The 25,942-nt window shown below is 36.9% G+C and overlaps 1 protein-coding gene across 1 annotated transcript in view; it reads right to left on the bottom strand.

Moving 5' to 3' along the window:
• Nucleotides 1–2,370: 2,370 nt before the first annotated feature.
• Nucleotides 2,371–25,942, bottom strand: part of LOC590274 (solute carrier family 2, facilitated glucose transporter member 1) — a 38,606-nt gene continuing 15,034 nt past the window's right edge. Inside the window, exons 4-12 of the mRNA XM_030987133.1 lie at nt 21,295–21,419; nt 19,560–19,700; nt 18,365–18,502; nt 16,513–16,700; nt 15,697–15,807; nt 10,943–11,120; nt 10,177–10,304; nt 9,154–9,336; nt 2,371–2,691 (exon numbers count right to left, since the gene is read on the bottom strand). Of these exons, the coding sequence (XP_030842993.1) occupies nt 2,668–2,691; nt 9,154–9,336; nt 10,177–10,304; nt 10,943–11,120; nt 15,697–15,807; nt 16,513–16,700; nt 18,365–18,502; nt 19,560–19,700; nt 21,295–21,419 (1,216 nt within the window). The 3' untranslated portion in view covers nt 2,371–2,667. The remainder of the gene's footprint in view (nt 2,692–9,153; nt 9,337–10,176; nt 10,305–10,942; nt 11,121–15,696; nt 15,808–16,512; nt 16,701–18,364; nt 18,503–19,559; nt 19,701–21,294; nt 21,420–25,942) is intronic.

Below are 25,942 nucleotides of genomic sequence, written 5' to 3'. Positions count from 1 at the left end.
CAAAAGTTTATGAAATTTGCTATTTAGAGCAAATTGGAGAGGAGATTGCATGAAATGTCACAGTGTTGCCAATTTGTGTTTCAGTAATGACAACTTCAAAAAATAATAACTGTTCTTTTCCTAATCAGATTTTGTTCAAATATTCACTGATTTGTTTCTCTTACTTTCTGCTTTTATTACAACCAACTTCGTGTCTGGGTGGACTTCCCTTTAATTCTGTGTTTAAGTATAGGTAACACCCTTTTGGTTCCAAAGATAGGATATATTCAAGGTATATCAAGGTCCCACATGGAACATGTAGAAGTATTTCTCACACTGCCAAACACTATGGTCTGTATTTTACTCATTCATTTAACCCTACCCTGCCTCTAGATTCACGATCAACAAAATAACGTTGAACTCACTCCAACCTCCTTGACCCATATTTTGAACAGAAGCCTAAACCCTAAATCGAGGTTAAATTCTAGTTGAATATGGGCCTATCAATATCAGCATAAAGAAGCAATTGAGGCTCCCATTAATTCCTCTTATGCATATTATAGCAAGGGATAACAACAAAAGGAAACAAATGAAATATAATTTTGTTGACATGTGCTTACTAACAGCATAGATACGTATGCAGAAAGAAACGCAACATTGTAGATTCAGGCTATTGAATAATCCAAATAAAAAAGCACTAAAATGAGATAAAAGCATTGTCATTTGGGTAACAGAATGGCATACCGTACTCAAAGGAAATCTTAATAAACCACTAAAAAACATTCTGCAAGACAAGTGAAGAGTTGCATGTGTATGGCAATGATATTGATGAATACGTGATTGTTAAAAAAGTATTGGTAATATTTATCACCACACAAAGCAAACTAGAGAAAACCTACATGTAGTCCCACAGGTTGAAAATGATGTTTGCTCCTACATCTCTCACTAGCAGTTCTAGTATTTGTCTCTAGTTCGGTTGTATGATACTAGCTCTGGCGACAATTGCTCTGCAGTCATATGACTACACCGATGAAATCCCAAACTTAATACTTACATCTCTCTCAGTAATAGTTCTCTAAGATTGTTTATGGTAGGGTTGTATGAAACTTGGGATTTCATCGGTTTAGTCATATGACTGCAGAGCAATCGTTGCCAGAGCAAGTGTTGTACAACAGTACCAGAGACACTAGCAGTTCTAGCATTTGTCTCTGGTACTGTTGTACAACACTTGCTCCGGCAATGATTGCTCTGCAATCATATGACTACACCGATGAAATCCCAAACTTAATACTTACATCTCTCCCAGTAATAGTTCTCTAAGATTGTTCATGGTAGGGTTGTATGAAACTTGCTCCAGCAACAATTGCTCCACAGTCAGATTTGATACCACACTATTAAGAGAATTACTACCTTCAACCCTGGACCAAACACCAGGGGCCCCGTTTCACAAAGCCTTTTTTCAATCACAAAAATCAGTGACAAATCTGCTGATAACCATTTCAGAAGCAAGGATTTCAGTAGCTTATAACAAAAACTGTCATTTGTCACTGATGACAAGTTTTTGAAACGCCCCCCAGATCTAACCCTAACCCTACGTCTTTCTGCGTGATTCTACAGGAGGCCCAGAAAGTCAACCCCTATCTGAATATAATGAGTCTGTTTCTACAGAAGTACAATAAACCATTTTTTCGCTCAGCCAACAGAATTTAATGCGTACAATGGATGTTTAGAATGTAGGCGTTGCACACAAAATATAACCATGAGTGTTAAGATTGATGGAAACATCCCTAAAGAAACTAGATAGCGAGTGTACCTGGAAAGATCCGCCTCCGGAGATAGGTACGCTTTAATCGGATTATGGTGTGTTTCTACAGAAGCTTCCACCTAAAGTAGTAGACCCAGAAAGAATGGTACAGTCAAACCTGTCTATAGCGACCCCCCCCCCCCCCCGAGGGAAACACAAAAAGTGGTCTTCGTAGACAGGTGGTCTTTGTTGACAGGTTCTTTTAGTATATGTTTCAATGAGAAACCATTTTCAAGGTAAACAAAAAATGTGGTCTTGTAGACAGGTGGTCACTAAAGCAGGTTTGACTGTATTATGAAACCCTGTAGAAACACCACCGTACAACAAAATAATCCCCGGAGCATGTATCGCAGGAGAGCATTTGATGGACCATACTATGATGCAGATACAGTGAAACCTGTCTATAAAGACCGCCCAAGGAAAACACAAAAAGTGGTCTTTGTTGACATGTTCCATTAGTACATGTTTCAATGAGAAAACACTTTCAAAGAAACAAAAAATGTGGTCTTTGTAGACGGGTGGTCACTAAAGCAGGTTTGACTTTATTATTATTATTATTATATATATATATATCTTTTTTTTTGGGGGGGGGGGGGGGGCGTTTCAATATACCCATATCTAAAGACGTTTGAAAAAGGCTTTGCGTTTTTCACCTTAAAAATTTGCCATAAAGACGTTTGAAAACGCTGATTCTAGGCAAAAAAATGTACTATAAACGCACCCTATAATGCTGATACATGAGACAACAAATACAAGGTGATGAGGAGTATATATATCTGAGTAAAGTTTTCTTGAGGCTGGATGGATTGATAGTATTCAGAGACAAAGTGAACATCACATGATGAGCTACATGCATATAAATACGCATGAAAAGATGGCCGAAGTCAACAGTTCTTTGCAAGGAGACCCTGAAATGAAGAGCAAATGGAGAAAGAAAACGATGAAGGAGCACGATAAATAGAGAACAATACACTGAAATATATCAGCAGACATGCAGAGTAGATTTAAAGATGGCAAGAGATAATAGTTTCATACGGTTAATTATGTAAGTCACTCTATAGAATTTGATGAAAGCCCCGAATCCTAACAGATCTATGGAGAAGTCACTATAAACATGATGGACAATTAAGAAAGCAGACAAAATATACAGTTCATCATTCTACCCTCAACAATTGCTGTGGTAGACAAAGGAACATCCCTTCACTGCTGTTACATGTCAAAATGTGTAGAACAGGTGAATATGCATATTCACCTGTTCTACACATGTTTATATAATAGAAGTGAAGGGATGTTCCTTTGTCTACCACAGCAATTGTTGAGGGTAGAATGAGGAACTGTATATTTTGTCCGCTTTCTTTGTCCATCATGTTCATAGTGAGTACAGCTCTTTGAATAAGGATATAAATATTCTTGAAGCAGAAGATAGAAGCGAGTGCAGTATGATTTAGACAAATTTCTCACCTTGCTGAAATAGAGGTTTTGATATAATTTCATTAAAAAAGTATAGATCCAATGGTACCCACAGGAAGATTTTTTGCACAATATCCATAGTTTTTACTTTTGATGCATACAATATAATATCTAAACATGCAACGATACAATAAAAATGAAGGAATCAAATACAGCGAAAAATGTTACAATAAAATTAATCCAGACTCATAAACGGGTTATGGCATGGATTAGTACAAGAAGATATTAAACAGTTAGAAGGTTAAATAATATGAAACAATTATGGTTTATGTCAACAAGCATATGCTAAACACAGTTAGGTGTATGAACAAGACTAATGGGTTAACAAAATAAAATGACAATTTATAGCATGAACAACAAGGCAATATCATGCATTTCTACATGTGTGAAAAACTTGAACAATGGCTGCATGCAATAATGAATCTACATTTTCAACAAAAGTAAAGGCATCTGCATATAGCATATAATGTATTATAAGCAAATGAAGGTTAGAACGACAAATCAATATGAATCTTATACCCCATTCGCAGTGGTTTTGAAATTTGTAGCGGCGTTGTAGCGGAGCGGCGACACCGCCATAACACCGCTACAAATGCATTCACAGTAGAAAAGTTATCCCGCTGCAGCAGCGGGATAAATATCATGTACCCATTCACGCTGCAGCGGGTGATTTTTATTACCTCCGTAACAAACACGTGTATGCATGGCTCATGACCCGCGAGTGACCCCGATATGACCGGAAATACTTCAGCGCGGGGTTTTCGATTGCTTGAAATTGCGCGCGCTAGCTGTACTTTACACACTCTTCCTTTTTTTTGAAGTGTGAAATATTTTATTCGGATAATTATAATATCTACATAATAATAAAATCAATTTGAATCCACTGGTTACTTTATTTCTATTTCACTTTATGTTCCCCATTGCTGGAGAAAAGAGGTCAGTGATAGGTAAGTAAACAAATCACACGTGTTTGTCGCGGTGATATAGCGGAGAGCCTTCACACTGAGTAAACACCGCGACAGCAGCGGGACTGTCCCGCTGCTGTAGCTAGGCGAACCTAGCGATAGTTTGTCGCGGCGTTATCGCGAGGCGGTGTTATCCCGCGATAGTTTATAACGGGTCCGAGCCTTCACACTGAAGACAACACCGCGACAGCAGCGGGACAGTCCCGCTGCTGTCGCGGTGTTTGAGGCCACTGTGAATGGGGTATAAATGTCGAAAAACCAAATGCAGAGTTAGAAATATAGACATTGTTTTTTTAATGCTCGTACATCTAAACACTCCCACTCCCTGTCACATTTACATAAAGCAACTTATTTCCTTCATTATAGAACCAAGCAACCAATCACAGCCACAAATTCCACTTCTGCTTGTAATCTGTTGGGGCAGTCTTTTCGGCTTACTTCGAATCATCGGGTCATCGCGTTTGTTGGGTGGTTTGCGTTACGCGACCGTTTGTAAAAACATGCCCCTTTATTCACAAAATGTCAGGGGTAATGTTTGTGAAATAAACCCCTTCATCTAAAAATGGTCTGGTCCAATTTACCTGACACTTTGTAAGAAAACTACGGCAAATCTACAAAAGGTTGCGTCCTTAATGTGTATCTTCACATGATCTTCCGCTTTCGTTTCATGAAAGGTCGTGTAACCGCGACCATCCAACCAGACGCGATGACCCGATGATTCAAAGTAAGCTGTTTTTTGAGTGGCTGCAATTATGCAGACACCTTACATTCTAGCACTGCACTGAACAGTTCAACTGATCACAAGCAATTAACTGCAAATGCCCATGAGCGCAGCATTTATTGAGGGAGAGTACCGGTAGTTGAAAAGTTGTGTATACCACCTACATGTACATGTACTTACCCTGTTATAAAAACAATAAATCCACAATTAACATTGACTCACATTCATATTTACAGAATTGCTTTTAATCATTCCTTTTTTGTTGTTGTAATGATCACATTGGTTAGTAAAACACTTTTGGTAATAAATTGCATAGATTGCACAAATCACCTGGCACACAATTACATGGAAGATTGAGGCATGTAGAAATTACAGATTGGCATAAATCTTTTTGTCTAAAGATATATTAGTAATTTAAAAAAAAAATGAAAACAAATGATTGTCCACAAAATTGCATACTCTGGAAGAAATGATCAACATAATCTTAATTGCACAATATTTTTCATAGTAATTTACATCAACCATCTTCCCTTTATATATTAGATTGTATGAACTTGATCATCTTTTATTATTAAGTTATATTATTCATACCTAAATGTGTCTTGTTATTAATACTACATGTATGCAAGAAATAGAAAGACAAATTAGTTTCACATGTGCTGTAATGCTGAATAACATTCTCACTGATTCCATCAAAATTTAAAGACCCTGTCTGAAGTGTAAAATGAAATAGATTAATTATATATTAACGGAGAGTTTATAAGCCATGGATTGAAAATATCAATTATATATATATATGCTATTATAATATCTGTCAGAGGAGTAACAGCTCTCTGAAAACTCAAAATCTTAAGCTTTTAAAATCGAAGTTGTCGACCTAAAAACTAGCCATCGACTTGATGTATGTTGAGTAGGCATATACATGTATTTACAAAGACTTAATTAGTTTGCATTAATAAAGCACTAACTCATAGTCTCAGCTATAAAGGCGAGCCGAAAGGGTCCACATATTATGTCATCACCATAGCTGTTGAATATTTGATCCCTGTTAACCCGTAATGTTAAGGGGTGCAGAAAATGAGGTTTTAATTTGCTTTTGTGCAATACTGAAAAGGAAAATATTTGTCACGTCTTAATATTTGTATTCTATGTCCATTTCAGCTTTCCCTTGATTAAGTTGTATTTTTATAGGGTCTTTAACTATAACATAACCTTTCACCCACAGCTCAACATCAACAAGTGCCTGGGACGAGTTGCCATTGGCACATAAATTCTTAGTCCGTTCCCCCAAATCTTTATCACAAAATAAAAAAGGCTCAAGCATGCAGCCCCTTTAAAGTGGTTTTATAGCATGGAGCCCTGTACTCACGTACCATGTTATACATATAAACCATAAAATAACAGATTATTCATACAATTATAAAATCAACCTACATATATTCACTAAAAACATTAAACATGTCTAGTTATAGGTTAAAGAGATCAGAATTTGAATATCATGTTTTAGATACACATAGATACTTGAGTATCTTATCATCTTATGCACAGACTTCAAGTCTGAAGTATTTTATATCGAGTAATATATAAAATAAAGACTATGCTAGTAGTTTTCTATATATAAAATATAAAAATATGAAGATGAGAATTAGTATAATACTTCAATAGTACTGAATACATATAATTACTTGCATATTTTATGATATAGATGTATTCCTAATTTGAGCTTTACACGAAAAGTAAATTAATTTGTTATGAATATTAAATGAACTAAATAGAAAGTTGAATATAATGAGCACTTTTCCTTTCTCCTACACACTTTAAGATGCTAAAATGTGTCCCCATTTGACAATTTCTAATCATGTGCATGCATGCAACTGAGTAATTATCAAGGTTTTTAAATATTCCATGCTCTTTAAGTAAGTTACCATGTTTTTTTTAATTCAAGGATTTCTACAGATCATACCAGATATAAAAGGTAAATATAAAACATACGTTCCCTGTTTTCACACAGGTTGACTCTTGATATACCTTTTTTTCTTCACATTTTATAATAATATATACACTTATCATGTACAATTATGCACTTTTATGTATTGCTTTTTTACATTGATGAGAGAAATAAATGAAGTTTGAAGCTTGCTTCATTGCAACATTGCTACCAAGGGATTGAAAGCCAGCCGTTTGAACCAAGAATGGTGTGAGGGGTGGAGGGGGGGGGGGGGGGGGGTCCTGATGACCAAGCATTGAAATGACCATTTACATGTACATGTAGGCTCATGCTTGCTCTTCTCAAAATCAACCTTTAACTGCACAGTGAAACAGCAGAAACACCGAAAGCGCTCAAACTGATTGCATTAGTGTACTTTGCTTAACATCACTTGCCCATTGAGATAACTAGCTACAATTACCAACTTTTAAAGCTTTACATGGAAGGAAGTTTATACTAAATGTCCAATCTGCATAAATGTATATGATCATTAAAAAGTCCACCCATTCTAATATGATAAAACTAGTTGGTTCACTTCAACGACAGGAATTTTTTAAATAAAACTAATATACATGTAGCTATGGGTCTAGAGACTACTAATATAATCGGAATTTGTCTACATGCACCACCAAATAAAATGGTTACGACAAAGTAATTGGTCTCTGTCTTTAAATATCCTTAATACCTGGAGAGAAAACTTTATTAGTCAGCTTATTTGTCAGCGAGGGCCCTAGTCACGATTCCCATTTCCCTTTTGGTATTTGGCTAAAATGGGACCTTATCTTGACTTGAATGAAGGGTTTTGATGAAAACAAAATATTTATTCTGCTTCCCCCCCCCCCTCCATATACTACATGTACAATAGTTTCTGACCTGCTGTTAAAAGAAATGTAAGTCCTTTCATTGATAGTTAAAGAAGTTGTTGATTAATAAACGCATATTTCTCTAGTTTGAAAATAAGTTTAGACTTACAAAAACATACCTAGTACATTAAGAAATACTCAATTAGAACCCATCGTTAGTGAGTTACAGATGAACTCCTGTTAGATCACCAAGAAACAACCATCTATAAGCCAAAATACAGCGTGCCCCAATAAAAATGAACTAGCATACTTCAAATCATGTGGGGTCAAATTCACTGGTACTAAGGGAAGGAGAATCTTTTCACATGAAAAATGAATACCAAGATTCACAATTTGGTAGAGAAATAAGAAATCTTCAACCAATTTTAGCAAATTTGGTATCATTTTTCTTGTAAAAAGATCCCCCTGCTACTGGTAACAATGAAATTTGCCCTGCATTATGGGAAGTATGCTAGTCCATTTTTATTGGGTTACCCTGTATTGTATAGGTACAAGTATCAAAACCAAATAGACCAGTTTCATAATGTAATCAAATTGAATGCATAAATCTTTGTTTAATGCCATTTTACAAAATTATTTCATTCACCTGTCACAAATACTTGTATTTCAGAAGTCAGAAAGCAAATTGCATACATTAATTGTTGCTAGGTAGGACAAACATTATGGCTTGTCCCACCTAACAAGACACGAAAGTATGCAATTCATATTCTGACTAATGAAATATATTTATTTGCAACAGGTGAATGAAACAATTTGTAACATGGCACTTAACAAAGATTTGTGATCAACCCTGTCTGAATGTAAGTGCTTCGTGGTGCTACATGTAACATGAAACCAGCCAAACTTTAAGGGCACTTCTTCCACAATATTGCCACGGGATGGTATTTTGTCATTTCAGTTGCACTACCTAAATGCACTTTATGTTCTGATAAAACTGCCAAACTGCCACTTTAACATTACAGTGTAGAGTAAGAAAGAAAAAAAATCTGTCTGCACAACCTCCGGTACTATATTTTCGGAAAACTGAGAAAACTAAGAATTCATGTGATTTTAGGATACATTGTGAATGGAAAACTGTGTGTTCTTTAGAAAAAAGAAGACGCTTTTTTTTCTTTTGCGGAGCTCCATATAAGTAGACAAATGCAGTCAGGACTGAAATCTTTGGTTGACATACACAGCCTGTGGTCTGACAAAGAAGTACCCAGAACTAGACTACATTACATTACAAAACATGGTCTATCACGAAACAATCCCAGCTCCAAAATTTAGCTACATGTAAATCATGCGCATGCAAATAAAACCACACGTGTTAATAGTCCATGCCACACAGTTCAAGCCATGCAAAGTTAGATCTTGTCACTTACGCCCTGCTCATAGACGTTCTTCGTTCCGTTAGCCTCGTGGTCACGTTGGCTCTTCGATTTGAAGAGGGCGCTGATTTCCTCGAAGCTCTTGTTTTTTGTCTCGGGAACAAACTTCCAGGTGAAGAGGAAGAAGACTACCAGGAAGGCAGCGAAGATGAGAAAGACGTAGTATCCAAGGCCATCCTACAATAGAGAGATGATTAATGATGATGAAGGTGGTAACAACAGAGTAAGAAGTTAGATATGGGGGTGTCTCACAAAGATCCTAAATAATTCATACCCTCACCAAGTTTTGTAGTTTGTTACGTATGTGAAAATCTGATTTGACCAATTTATGTTTCTCGAGAATGTGACATCTCAAGCTTACATCTAAAAGTATTCAACAAAGGCCCTAAGTCAACCAGTTCACCTTTCATTCTTGAGTTATGAAAACACAAAAAACATCAAATTTACAAGGGGTATAAATAACTCAGTTGTTACCTGTATTTCTCTATTGCAATACTGGTAGGTGACAAAAGTCTGTATTCTGCTCAAATTAAAACTGATACTGAAATAAGGTTTTGATCTGGTCTAACAAAGAAAGGTAGTCTGAGGTATAACTTTTCTTCCATTAAACGTTATCTTAGACCTACATGTTGTAGGACTGGATTTAACTGATTAAATGCATCGTTTAACAATGTTAAATCTGAGATGCATGGCCCTACGTGTAATTGGTGTCTGTGATATGGTGAAGTATTGAAGCCCTAAAAAAGTTGTGCTTCAAAATGATCATGAAGTGCCTCAAAAAGCAAACAATTTTGAGTGACCGGTTTTACCATACTCATTTTTCCCAATAGACTGTAGTGTTATAACAACCGTTCTGAAATTTCTAATTCCAATCATAGATATCTTGATAATCAGACAGGCGATTGGCTTGTAAAAATCCTGGGATTCAAGTATGACCTAAAGATTTATCATTATGATTGCAGCATGAGCTAAATCCCTACTGAATAAAGTAGAATAGGGACCAAAATGTCCACTTACCTGCATGAGTGGGAAGAGGAGTCCTACAACGAAGTTGGCCATCCAGTTGACCATGAAGGCTACACTGACCGCTGCTGGACGGGGTCCTTGAGAGAAGAGCTCAGCCACAAATAGCCAGGGGATCGATGCTGGAATAGGAAGGAGAAACAGGTGATAATTGTGGGTTTATACATTTCAGAATGTGGGTTAACCCTTGATTTAGCAAAAACAGACAAGGATCAGGGAGAGGAAAGAGGAGAAAGATGGAAGAGAGGGAAAAAAGGGAATGACAAAGTAATTGAGAGAGAGAGAGTGTAATTCTTTGACTCTGCAGTAATGCACAAAATATTTTTTGTAAGGATCAGTCTGTACTAATAGGCCTTTTTTGTAATGTAACTGAATTCATACTTACATTGTAAGTGCCTCAATACCAATTATTTCATTCACCTGTTTGATACAACTGATTGTACTTCAGAAGTCAGAATGCAAATTGCATATACATGTATTATGTGTTGTTAAGTAGGGCAAGACATAATGTTTGTCCTACCTAGCAACAACCAATGTATGTAATTTGAATTCTGACAATTGAGATGCATTTATTTGTAACTGGTGAAATAAATAATTTGAATTGATGCACTTCACAAAGACACAAGGCATATATATGCATAAATTGGGTTACATAACGAAAGTGGCCTGTTGCATACCTTTAGAAGACAGGTCCAAGAACTCAAGATTATGTTTATACTTAGGAGGGGTCAAAGTTGAGGGGTCAAAGTTGACTACTCACCAGGACCAAGGCCAAAGGCAACAACAAAGAGCATGACAGAGAGGATACTGATGTAGGAGGATCCTGCCCACACCGTTTGGAGGTTGAGGAAGATGGTTAGGATGACAGCAAAGATGAACATAAGACCAAGACCAAGCATGTGAAGGGTCTTCCTTCCCGCATGGTCCATCAAAGGCACCTGTAGAAAGAGATAAATAAGTACTTTAATGTGATCTGCTTATGGGATTGTTAATGAAGGGTTAGCGTCCAGGTTGGAGTAGACAGCATAGATGAACATGAGATGTGATCTGCTTTGCGATCTGTTAATGATAGGATTGTTCCCAGGTTGTAGATGACGGCACAGATGAACATGAGACCTAGACAGGGCTCAAATTAATTTTTTGTCCACGGGGGCTCTTCCCAAAAAAAAGAGCCCCCGTGAGCCTTCTCACGGGGGCTCTTTTAGTGCTGACGGGGGCTCTTATTTTTATACAAATTTCCATTGAATTGGTACCCATGAAACTCCTAAATTCCTTGTTTTTTATCATTATCATTTATCGTCCACGAGCCGCGTAGCGGCGAGGCGATTTTTGTTGTTGCTATTTTGAACCCCCGTAAGACAGTGATGTTTTCCTGACATCTACTAACATGCGGAGCATCGTCCACGAGCCGCAAAGCGGCGAGGCGATTTTTTGGTGCTATTTTGAACCCCCGTAAGTGATATTTTCCTGGCATCTACTAACGTGCGGAGCATTTTTTTGGTGCTATTTTGAACCCCCGTAAGTGATGCTTTCCTGGCATCTTCTGACATCTACACTGTGTAGGTCTGGACACATGATGGCATTTTTCTATGCACATCACATTTCACTTGGCAGCCCGAAGGGGGAGGGGGGGGTAGGAGGGTTAAACCCCCTAAACCGCCTAGATCCGCCCCTGCAACATCTTTGGTCTTGTTCTTCTTTTCGATATTGATTTACTGGTCGAGGTACATAATTTGCTGGTCTTTTATAATCACCAGATTTCAGAGGATTCACACTTTTCACAACGAAAAACTTCTGCATATTTCAGTCTTTGCGTGATCGTCTCCAGCTCCAGCAGATATTGGGCGTCAGCGTGCAAACCTGTACTACCGGCGCAGTATAGCCACTGCTGACGGACGCACAATATAGTGCGAGCTTCCGTTTTTTTGTATCGGTAATACTCATAGAGATGGGAGAGATAGCGCCATCTAAGTTCCATTTCATTGGTTTAAGGTTTGAAAATTGATACTCAATATTGTGTTAAAGTTATATCAGAAAAGATCATCTTTATTTTATAATTCCACGGGGGCGATTTTTAATTTTGCAATCGCCCCCGTGAGCAACCTGACGGGGGCGATTATGGAGCTCACGGGGGCGAATCGCCCACCGCCCCCGTGTATTTTGAGCATTGGACCTAGACCAAGCATGTGAAGGGTCTTCCTTCCTGCATGGTCCAGAGAAAAACAGTTACTTGAAAGTGATCTGCTTATTAGATGTTAAAGGGGAAGTCAAACCTGATATTGAGTTGTTTTGAAAGAAGCAAAAACAAATCCTGAGAGGAACAGGTCAGTAAAAGATCAAGCAAATTCTAAGTAAAACTAAGAAAGTTATTAATAAAAGCATACTTCTTTAATACTCTACTCAATTTATCGCCATGCTTAATTATTTCTGATGTTAAATACAATTATTACGAAAAATTTACTCATGAGCTTACATTAATTTATTTGATGTGTAATAATTTGATTATAATACATTATTCTTGTACATGTACTTATGTATCAGACTATACAGTTTCTTTGACTTTTTTTACATTATTTCTACCATTGTTATCTACATGTATCTGTCTGTATTCTTCATTTGTCCTTGAAATCCAAACTCAAGTTTTGGTCGCAAGAGAAAAATAATAATAAATACAGAAATGTAAAGCACACCGAGCTTAATTCCTTTTACTTTGATGTGGTGCTTTTTAATGCAGTTTTGCCTAGTCATGTCTGAATACGACTTTATAGTGACACATGATCAACAGATACGTGAGGCAACATATCTTGTTTGTAGTAAGTACAAATGATGTCATTAAGAGTCAATAGGCCTTCTTCATCAGCTTGAGTTCGCTAAATAGCCCGCTTTTTCTGATTCTGGAAATTAGCCCGATCATTAAAGAAGGGGCTATTTGGCAGGTGAAGATGCTTGGGAAATCTTCCCAAGATATCTTGGAATAGTTTGCAAAATAGCCCGCTATTTGTGGTCCGTCTTCAATTTCTCTAGCTAATTTCTCGGGCTCGAGTTTCGAGCTGATGAAGACTCGATTTGTAACTTCGGGCTAATTTCCCGTATTACAAAATAGTAGGCTATTTGGCCAACTTGAGCTGATGAAGACAGACCTTTTGTGGTTTGCTCATACTCTCAATGCTAAGGACTACATAAGGCCTTCAACAAAGGTTTTAAAAATCTACGTCCCCCCCCCTTCTTTCCTGAAACAGTTTCAATCATCAATCATAACCAAATCATCAGCAAAATACCATAAATGTGAGGTAAACCACCATCAACTTTTCTATTCTTATTCATTCGAGGGCCCCTGAAGAATACACTTTGTTTACATACACACTTTAGCAACAGACCCGACTCTGAGGCATGTGTATCTAGCAAAGTTCAAACTTCAGTTGGCCGTTTGATCTTTAGATCACAACAAATATATCTTGTCATCAAGCTACAGACAGACAATCTGTTGCTATGGAGACAGTCTCAAAGTCCGTCCTCGTCAGGAACAATACAAAGCTTTCTAGATCACCCTTTTGTTTCATGCATACATTGGGATGAGGATACACCCCCTGATACAGTTAATGCATATTCACAATAAAGGCATCGTTTAACAATGTTAAATCTGAGATGTATGGCCCTACGTGTTATCAGTATCTGTGATATGGTGTAATATTGAAGCCCTAATAAAAGTTGCACTTCAAAATGACCATGAAGTACCTCAAAAAAGTAAAAATCTCTGAGTGATTTGTTTTACTATACTCATTTTGCCCAATAGACTGTAGTGTTATAAAAATCGTTAGGAAAACAGTTTTTGAAATTTTGTTTTTCAATCATAAATATCTTGATAATCAGACAGGCGATTGGCTGGTAAAATCATGGGATTCCTAACTGACCTAAAGGTTTATAATTATGATTGAAGCATGAGCTAGATCCAGGATTTTGTTAAGAATCTGAGGGAAAGATTCCCAATCCCTTTAACCTTGAAAAGGAGACACACCCTCAATAATGTTAAGTGTTAATCTTTACCCAAAGTCAATATATTACTCTTTGAATATTCAGCTTGTTATCACAATTTTAAATGCCTGTTCATTACTCATCATAACTGTTTATTGCCTGATCATTATATTTATAATAATAATTATAATAATAATAATAATGATCATTCTCCTTCTCCTTTTTTCCTCAACCATTCTTATGGGAGATGGTCTCAAAGTCCATCATTCTTAGAAACAATAAAAGTCTTAGCAGATTTACCCTTCAAGCATCCGTACACTAGAATATGGATACACCCCCTGATGTGATTGTGTCTTATACCCTAGAAAACTAGACACACCCCTTAAAGGGACTTTGTAACATTGTTCAGATGAGAGATAGTGGTGCTAAGGTAGTGACTTCAATGCTAGATGTACAATTAAAGATAATCTGAAAATTTGAGTGAAAACAAATCATTATTCATGGTGCAACTTGGGAAAAACTGATCTGATCAATTCCTTAATTCTCCAAACTATATTATTATACTTCTATTCTGCTACTTGTCAAAGCCTGTTCAGCATCATGACAAGGACAATTTAATTACATTTTAGGTGAATGTAAATCGTCACAAAGCAATAAAATGGCTCTACATTCCATTCCAGACAGTTAAGTGTTGACAGATTTTTTATAGCCTGTTTTATGTATTTTTGTCATGGAAAACGGTTGGGAAAATTCAAAAATGGTTGGGAGAATTTACTGTTAATCACTGTTAGAGGGTGCCCCACATCGACGCCTTCAAAGAAAACTATAGATATCTTTGTGGTTTGAGAATTTGTTCAGGATTTTTTGCATGTCAGAGGGTTAGTATAGTAGAAAGAATATAGTAAGTAACATTTTATACAAAAATTAAGCAATTTTTTTCATCAACCTTCAACAATGTTACCGAGTCACTTTAATATATAATTAACCTTTGGCCAAACGTCTATACTCTTGGAATATTTTTGCCTGGTATCAGAATTATATCTTACCTGTTAATATTATTACAATTATTATTACGATTGCTGTTGTTGTTCTGGTTGCAGTTTATTTAACTCATAATTATAGTTATGATCATAATCATCACCACGGTCATTACCATCATCAACTTTGTCATCAATCATTACGCCAATTACTCTATTTATCATCAATATTGCTGTTTACCCTTATTCTCGTTTCATTCTTATCCAAAAATATTAGGCAATACTCTCCTCCTTCTTCCCCTCCTCCTCTTCCTCCTCCTCCCACCCCTCTTATTCTCTTCCTCCTCCTTCCCCCTCCCCCTCCTCCTTCTCTTCCTCCTCCCTAGCATCATCACCCCTGTTTTTGAACTTGCAGCGCAAGAACAAAATAACCTGATTAAAACATGAACCATTACTTATTTGCCAAGAAATATAGAGAATGTTAAAATGTCAAAGTTTATCGAAGAACTTACGCAAACAGGCATCGCCTTTGCAAAATGCTCAAACGGACCGTTTATTTACTCACAGTAACTAAAGCCATCAATGCTATCGCTCCTCCTGTACTGAGCGTTACATATGGTGCTATGTCAGGCTCAACTCCCGCAGAAATGAAGATGGAAGTGGAGTAGTACAGGACCTTAAAAGAAAAGGAAAAAATTATTTATATAAAATTGAGGTAACAATTTGACAACCTGCACAAGATACAAGCAGCTAACCCGCTGACTACTGCATTATCAAATTTCCATATATGCTTTAACACACAGACTACCTTGTTACAGTAACCAATGGCTTAAAAAGCCAGATTTGAGAGGAATTGATATCTCGGTCCCCTGCAATATCCGTATGAAAAGATTACCTACAACAGTGTTATTTCTCAGAAACACAGGCATATGAACTTGTAGATTATTACAATTTTAAAAAGAGTTCATTTTCTTGACATTTAGACATGGGAAATTGTCATTTTCTGCACATTCGTGACAACCTGCAAGCTTTACAGAGGTTTGCCAAACATAGCAACAACAGACAAATGCGATCTGCACTCTGACCAATGGAGTACAATATTCAGTCACTGGGCACCTAGAAAGAAGCATTCATAAATTTCCACACTAGTCTTTTTAGTATCTTCAAAGCTGCAGGCAGGAGCAAATTTACACTCAAAGGAATGCCATTTAACAGAATTACTCCCCAAGTTTGGAACGTTTTGTGTTTCAAATTACGCACAAACTTACATCCAAACTTTGACTATTTAAGTGCTTAGCTCTTTCTAAGGAAAACATTTGCTGAGGAAAAATGTTATTCATGAAGTTAAAGCAACTCTTAGAATTTGAAAGCAAGAACTTACGGCATTGATTCCTGACAACTGCTGAGAAAGCTGCATGACGATGCTGATGACAAGAGGCCGTCGCAATGAGTTCTTCTTTAAAAGTTCTAAGATTGTGATTCTCCTCTCCTTCGTCTCCTCCTCGTACTCTCGTTTCATTTCGGCCATGTCTGCTGCTACGTCAGTATCCTTACGAAACCATTCCAGGCCTAAACAGGGAAAGATCGTACAGTCACATTTATGATGAGTACAAGAAGAATGTTTTCGGTTTCATGAATTGTTTTTAATATTCAACATCTACAACATCATTGACATTTACAGAACAAAATGAACAAGATACTTCAATAAAAGTAAATTGTGTAAACATTAAAAACATCAAATCAATATGCCTAATTCAATTAGTTCAGTTAATTTATTAATTTACATTGAAATGAAGCAAAAGTTTCATGATGCAAAATCATTAGTACATAGCAATTACATTTGATGAATAATGAGCATATATATTTTAATGAAATGAATAGGAGAACTAAATTTGTTTTTAATAAATTCCCTCTTACAAGACAGGTCAACGTTCAAGATTAAAGTATAAAGAAGCCCTCAAAGAAAATCTCTGCTTGGATGCCATCACAGCCTTAGTCATTAATACGATAACAATAACTTTATGATACAGCTACAGAGATGCCAACCCTATAGGATGGCTGTCAGTAACATTTACCACATTTGTCCGTAACGAATGGGGTCTTTTCGTAACGCAAGACACTGCAGCATAATTTTCGCGGAAAACGTACACAAACACCCGATCACTCTTACTGCATTTCGAACCTACCATTTTTAAGTCCAAAATAAAGATGTGCATAAAAACGTTTTTTTAAATCTGTTTGCACTTTGCAGTCAAAGGATCTCCTCCTTGGGTACTCGCTCTTTTGAGTGAATCCATGATAATATTCAAGAATAAAACATCTCGTTCAAGCGTCGAACGGCAAATTCAAATCCACAGTCAAATGGCAGAACTCGTATCCTACACACGCACACGTACACTCACCAGTACCACAGACACACCAGCCCAGGCCGCTAGGCCCGGCGTTCATGAACAACAACACACCGTATAGCGCACTTGCAATGCGCCCGCTGAATCACCGAAGTCTTCGCTACTATACTTTGAATGGGTATTGCGGGCGCGGCGCGCACGATCATCCACCACCATGCTCCCCCAAAATGCACGACCGCACGTAGTATACAGTGTACTAGTATCAAAACAGTAATGACGGCGGCCATGTTGTTTCGGAATTAAACAAGATGGCGGCGGACGGACCATGTGCGCGAAAATGCCTATCCAGTGTAGTCAAATTCAGTGAACTCATGAGTAATTGCGTGCAACATGCAGCGCTGTGTACGGAGGCTATGTGATAAGGCGGCATTCGCTATAATGTACTTTTATTTATCGTTAACGCGTAACCTTTTGATTGTTTACCGTAACGCCGTAACAAGAGCATTAAAACCGTAACAAATACTGCGAAACCGTAACGGTTGGCATCTCTGCAGCTAGACCAAGGGGGGTATTTTACAAAGACTAAAATCAACTTAAAGTTGGACTTTACTATGACAGGCCATTCATGCCACTAGTTGCTCTCACCATTCCCCGCATACGTTTCTCAAGGGACGTACAAATCATAGTCACAAATCTATGTCACAAACCTACAGAATTTATATTTTTTGCCAATTCAATATTGAAGGACAAAATATTATCTCAAGATCATAAATGGTGAGAGTGAACAGTGGCATGAACGGCCTGCCATATTTAAGTCCAACTTAAAGTCGATCTTAGTCTTTGTGAAACACTCCCCAGGAACCCTAGTGCACCACTATGACTTACTCTTTCTGCTGGCTTCCTCTTCGTTTTTGGTGATGAGGAGATAGCGGGGGCTTTCGGGACAGAATGGAAGAACGATGAGCTGATAGACGGCAGGAATGGCTGTCAGACCTAGCAACAGAGGCCACCATTTCTCCGTACCTGAATCATGAAAGAAAGAAAACAATCATGATGGTTCTGAACTTTTTTTTTTCCAAGAGAAGGCTACGGGGAAAGGACAAGTGGTTGGATCAGCAGTTAGTGCTATCTAAAAGCCAGCATTTGTTAGTTCATGCACCCAGGAAGAAAATAATCTTGAGTAACAAATTGATATAGATTGTATGGAAAGCTATAACCAGAGGCTAACAAAACTAACAGTCATACCAGTCATGTTAAGCTTTAAAGGTTACCATAACGAGATTGAAAACAACCCGAGTACTAGGTGTACAGACATCTAACAAATTGTTGGGACAAGAATCTGCTAGATGGGTAGGACAGCTGTCAGGTCTTTCCTCACAGGCATTGCATGTGATTTCAGTAAGATCGCGGCAATTCATTTCATTTTGATCATTGAAAAACCTCACAAAATACCTAAAATGTTATAATCAACTTTTCCCAAATGCTTACAGACTGTTCCACAATGTAACTGCACGACTATAACTCAACTTTATCTTGAACAATCACAATAACTAAGAGATAAGCAAGACAATATTTATATTTATATTACATGTACCTAAGAGAGTGTGAGGGTCACGATGTGAATAGAAAATGTTAGAATCATCAGCAAAAGGATGAAAGATAAGATATCAGAGGAAGTTTTGAAATCATTTATGTATAAAAGGAAAAGAAGGGGACCAAGGAGAGAACCTTGAGGAACCCCACTGAATTGAGGCTTATACAGAGTTATCAACAACAAAAAACAAAACAATATAAAAACATATCAAAAACTGTTTTGCGGAGGGGACCAAGGAGAGAACCTTGAGGAACCCCACTGAAACGCTTTTGAGGCTGATACAGAATTATCAACGACAAAAAACAAAAAGAAACAAAAAAAATAAAATCAAAAACTGTTTTGCGAAGGGGACCAAGGAGAGAACCTTGAGGAACCCCACTGAAACGCTTTTGAGGCTGATACAGAATTATCAACAACAAAAAACAACTAAAAAAAGTCAAATCAAAAACAGTTTTGCGAAGGTTTTGTAGAGACTCTGATACTCACCAAGGACCACTGGCAGACCAAATATTTGTGAGAGGAGGATACCGCTTGCCACGCCCACTTGATTGAGAACCCCTATCCCTCCTCTCAGATTGAAAGGAGCAATCTCAGACAGATACAGGGGTACAAAACCAGTGTTTAGCCCTATCATAAAAATGAAAGAAAACAATGTGTTTATACATGTATACAGTTGACAAATAAATTATTCATACCCCTGGTAAATTCATGTTTTTGTCTTTTTTGTAACTCAAAAATGAAAGGTGGACTGGTTGAATTAGGGCCTTTGTTGAATGTAACTGTAAGCATTAATAGGTCACATTCTCAAGAAACAAATTGGCACAAATCATTTTTTCACATACTTAACTTTTTTTAAAACTTAGTTTACAAACTAAATAATTATGAACATATTTCAGTCACAAAATACAGCATATCCGATATTCAAAATCCAATCCAGAGTATGCAAGTACACAGATGTTTTCAGAACATTTGGCTGGAAAAACAGGAATCATTCCTCAAAAAAAATTGGAAAGGTCGGCAGCTATGCAATTACCAATCTAGCCCTCAAATATCTTTTTATAAACCATACTGATGATTAAATGGTAATTTTAATACATTATTTTCAGAATTAAACTGATAATAAATATACCATTTACACTGGTTGCTTACAACATATGATACTGATGACCATTGAACTGTTGTAACCTGTTTCTTATCACCCACTACTTAGATTTCTTGTTTGAAAAAATTAATATTGATGACTATGATAACGTTCCAATATGTTTCCTACCAACAACTACTCAGATGTTGCTTACCACAATTGCTTTAATATGATACTAATGATCAGCTTGTTTCTTATCATCCACTACTAAGACTAGTTGTTTGCTAACATTGATAATGACAATTATAAAAACATTCCAATTTGTTTCTCATGATCTACGATTCAGATACGCTGCTTACCATAATAGCTACCACTATGTTACCAATTGCTACCAGATATGTTTCTCACCACTATGATACTGATGATCATTCTACTATTGCAACTTGTTTCTTTACATCCACTGTACATACATGTTGCTTACCACAGTTGCTACCACTATGTTAACAATTGCTACCAGATATGTTGCTTACCACTATGATACTGATGATCATTCTACTATTGCAACTTGTTTCTTATCATCCACTATTCATGCATGTTGCTTACCACAGCTGCTACCACTATATTACCAATTGCAACCAGATAGGTTTCTCACCACTTTGATACCGACGATCATGCTACTATTGCAACTTGTTTCTTATAATCCTCTTTTCATCCATGTTGCTTACCACAGTTGCTACCACTATGTTACCAATTGCTACCAGATATGTTGCTTACCACTATGATACTGATGATCATTCTACTATTGCAACTTGTTTCTTATCATTCACTTTTCATACATGTTGCTTACCACAGTTTCTACCACTATGTTACCAATTGCTACCAGATAGGTTTCTCACCACTTTGATACTGACGATCATGCTACTATTGCAACTTGTTTTTTATAATCCTCTTTTCATCCATGTTGCTTACCACAGTTGCTACCACTATGTTACCAATTTCTACCAGATATGTTGCTTACCACTATGATACTGATGATCATTCTACTATTGCAACTTGTTTCTTATCATCCACTATTCATGCATGTTGCTTACCACAGCTGCTACCACTATGTTACCAATTGCTACCATATATGTTGCTTACCACAGTTGATACCAATGATCAATCTACCGATGATGAGCATCTCGTACGAGTTGGCCATCTTGGAGAACCCCATAAGAGCTGCTCCCACAAAGGCAATCAGGTTGTTTGCCAACATGCTTTTCTTCCTGAGAAACAAAACAATTTAAAGGAAAAAAATGAAATAAAAGGTTACTTTGTAAATTAGAGAATACAACACAGACGAAGGATAAAAGCAGAGGAGAAAAGGACATTTACGTAATGTAGCCAACCTGCACTAGTTTGGCCAGGAGGGATTATACCTCCCTGCGTGGTCACTGGCAGGTGGTTATCTCATCAAATCAGCTCTCGATTTACATAAGAAAAAGGGAACCATGGGGGATAACTGATACCGCTTAGGCAATGTTGGTTGTATAGAGGGTGCAAGTACCTACAGGTAATACAGTCCTGCTTTAAAGTGCCTCAAAACAAATTATTTTGATCACTTGTTATGAATGACTGTATTTCAATGGTCAGAATGCAAATTTGCACGAATTATGTGTTGTTTTTATAGCACACCGTAAAGCTTGTCTGGCCTAGCCAACTTTGACAGATTCCAATTCAAAGTTTTAAGATGTGTGCCATTTAATTACATTCATTTTCATAGTAGAAAAACTAATATTCTGTCTGATACCTTATTCATAACTCTGCTACCATGGATGACTGAGCAGCAACCTTTTCAAAAGTTTTATCAAAATCGTTTTGTACCAATTAGTTTGGGCAGAAACGATGATTCTTAATTCAGCATGCAAGCTGTAAGTACTGTTGTGAGGAAATTATACCGTATGGAACACTGTGCACGGAAAGAAACAAATAATTGTGTCAAGTTGTGAAATTTTTAAAAACTTTTAGAAAATTCCAGATGGGTCGATTTTTGGATCTGATATTTTTCTACATCTCTTGTATTTTTAAATTTTTTTTTTTTTTCATAAGTTGTGTTTGTACTTGTACTTGTCATTATGTCATCTCAACTACCTATTTTTAATTTTGATTTGAAAGATTAACTAGAATCATGCAATGATAGTGCCATTGAAAACTTCGGCACAGACCTAATGAACAATATAATAGACAAAGAAACAGAGTATTACTTACCTGATCAACTTAATAACAAAATTTTGTTATTGGATGAACAATACATATCCTTAATGCATATTAATTGCCGCAGTCTCAATAAAAACTTTGATACTATGTCTGAGTTTCTAGATTTGCTAAAGTGTTGCCCTGACTGAACATTCTTGGGAATATGTGATGCATGAAGAGTCATGTGACAGAGCTTATGAAGTATTTCTCAGTGAATTTAATATTATACAGAATTCTTGTTTTCCTTTGAAAGAAAAGCGTTGCCGAAAAAGGGAATCTAAACCATGGATTACTATAGCAATATTGAAATCATGTAAGAAAAAGATAGAGCTATACAAAAAGTATTTGAAGAACCCTTCTGCATACAGGAAAAAAGTATACCGACAGTATCGAAATACTTTAACTTCAATTATTTGAAGATCAAAAGAATCTTACTATGTCAATGTATATGTTTGTTTGTATTTTGTATTAAACTCCTAAAAGAACTAACAAAGTAGGTACTGTGAGTTTGCATTTTGTGTGAAATGCACCTAAAATCATGACAATGCAGATACTGTGAGCAGAAATAAAAAACCTCCACTTTTTAACCTATTCAACACATACATGTATGTACATTTTAATATATAGTTTTATATCTTATCATTGATTAATATCATCACTACTTCTGTTTTGTGTGTAATATCACACAGGGTTGGTGCCGAGACAGAACCTTTGAGGTTCTTCTGCTATTAACGCTTGTAATTCCATGCCTTTGTATACAAATTCTGTTGCTTATCTTTTTTCCTGGTTTTTTCTCTCTCCAGTCTCATACTTGTAAATTTCTACAGGTACAGTAGATGTATATTTGCATTTTATCTGTTTGAATTATATTTTTAATATACATGTAATTATCAAAATAAATGAAGTAAACAAGTGTTCCAGGGTTGAGAGGGGAATTCCCCAAAAGGAGGAAGATTAAATGGGGGTCCAGGGGCAGTGCCTCCCCCCCCCCCTCATGGGGGTAAAAGTGCCCCCTTTCCGCCAGAAAACTTTAGAATGGATTTACATAAAAGGACACGTTTTCCTTGCATTTAAATTCTAAATTTGAGAAATATTTGTTACCCCATCTTGCTTTAAGGGATTCGATAACATTGTTCAGATGAGAGGAAAATACTGCTAAGGTAGAGAGGTCAATGCTAGATGTACAATTAATAATTATCTGAAGTTTAAGCCCCCCCCCCCCCTCCCCCTCTTGAAATCGTGAAATCGGCGGAGGAATCTCATCCCTGGTGTTCAAACAATTACAATCCTTTTGAAACTTGCACTCATCTGAACATTATGAAACAAGACAAGCATACACGTAGAAGAGTGAAGAAAGAATTCCCATTAACCTTTGATATTCCAGATAAAATCAAAAAAGACATTTGACAGGAACGCTGACTTATCAAGTTTTTATGATGACATTAAAAAAGGACTTAAATGTACACAGTGGACAATGTACCAATTGTCCTCAGCTCATATCCTGGGCTAAACAAATAGCTAATATTGATATGTCAAATGGGTTTATTATGATTTCTGTTTGCTTAATAAGTTAGCTTAACAAAGCTCACTTTCGAGTCCTTTACCTTTGATAATGGGATCAACTGTCATTTTGCCTTGTCTTATTACCGGTAGACAAAGAAAACATTGCTTTAGGTGGGAGGGGCCAATATCAAGCGTGGGAGGGGCCAATATCAAGCATGGGAGTTTCAGCATGGGTACAAAAGAAACCATGCATCAAAGTTTTGTTAATATGGCAATACAAACAATGTAATAATGTTCATATTTGTGTATTTGTTTGTTTGTTTGTTTTACCTGACTAGTAAGAAAGCATTTTGTAAATATGTACGCTTGTACATGTACATGTACATGTAAGTAGGCAACCAGGGGACAGACGGCTTAAAGTTCTCCCTGAGGGACGTGGTAATGAGGAGTAATGCCTTACCAAAGGGCACAAGCGCATTGATGTGGTTTCGAACCAGGGACCTCCCGGTTTAATAGGCGATCATTGCTCTACAAAGTGAGCCATGGCACCTCCTCAATATAACATTTACACTGAATGTACTGATAATATTCATATTGAAGTTAAGCAAAGTAGATAAATATATTCTAATACTGTTTTCACACTGGCAATATTTTGCTTAACCCCGTACTATAGGTGGGATTAAGGGGGGGGGGGTCTTAGCCCCACCTATAGTACGGGGTTAAGCCTATTCCACTTTCTGTTCAGACTGGTTTTTACCAAAGTGGGCTAAAGTTGGCTAACCCCACCTATAGTACGGGGTTAACTAACCCTGCAAAATAGCAGGGCTAACTCCGCAATTGTGGTGCTAACTCCTGCTAACCCCGCAATTGCGGTGCTAAGCAAATGAATGAGAACAGAAACGAAAAATAGTCCGGTACTACGCAATGGAGCGTATCGCAGCTGGCCAGATGCGAGGTATCTCCAATCATAACATACACGATATCCGGGGTTAACGAAATGCAGTGAGAACAGCGGGAATTTTCTTATTCCGGAATAGGCGCTAGTACGGGTTTACAAACAGCGAGTGTGAAAAGCCAAAAAAATAGTCCGGGGTTAAGGATAGTACGGGGCTAAGCAAAGTACGGGGTTAAGCAAAACCAGTGTGAAAAGAGTATTAGAAGCATTTTTCTGAATGCAAATTGAAAGACCCAGAGGGATTTACGACAAAAAATAAACAAAAGAAAGGTAATGTCTCACTCAAATAGAATTGAATGGCAATTCTTTTGATGTCAACTTTGTTTCTCCAGCAGCGAGGGTATCGAAGTGACAATGAATTCAAAATGCATCCTTAGAACCAAGAATGTATTGTTGAGTAGAAACGCATAGAAAAACACATTCATTTAAAAAATCTGGAAAATAAATGACATCAAAATGAAAAACTTTTGGTATGACCTAGGGCTAGGCATACAAAATGTTCTTGTATTGTTGTATGTTGTACAGTTTGTACACTCAGTGAACACTGGAAAATAGAGAAATCAGAGACTCCCCAGAGAAATGATGAACTTGGCAGAGCACTCGGTCATATGATGTACAATGTACACCAACCTGTGCCAAATGATCGACGGAAACCAAGTGAGGCCAAGTAAAGACTTGAAAACCAAGGGGAGCATGAATGCCATTTTTAAATTGCTCTTTTTTCAAAAATCATGGATAATCTAAATGATCGATGTCAAGATCCTTCGTTTATCAGGAACCATGCCACCCAAGTTAAATCATACATGTACTTGAACTTTGTTTGTTTGATTGTTTTGTTTTTATTCAATTAATATTGTTTACTTTGTATTCTGTTAATTCAATTTGTCCTGTTTGTTTCTTTTGTTTTAATGCCTGTAATTGTCATATTCAAAATTAAGTATAAGTAACATTAAGCCTAATTGAGATCATAGTACAAGTATTAACCAGCTCTAAATCTGAACGTTATGGTTCCAACCCTGTATGATAAAATTACAATTTTCAACATTTATGCATTTTGCTTTCCGGACGTGTCTTTCCGTGCCACAACATTTTGCT

This window comes from Strongylocentrotus purpuratus, unplaced genomic scaffold, assembly GCF_000002235.5.
Source record: "Strongylocentrotus purpuratus isolate Spur 01 unplaced genomic scaffold, Spur_5.0 spur5_scaffold_16, whole genome shotgun sequence".
Taxonomy (NCBI): domain Eukaryota; kingdom Metazoa; phylum Echinodermata; class Echinoidea; order Camarodonta; family Strongylocentrotidae; genus Strongylocentrotus; species Strongylocentrotus purpuratus.
This window is presented reverse-complemented; position numbering and strand designations above follow the sequence as displayed.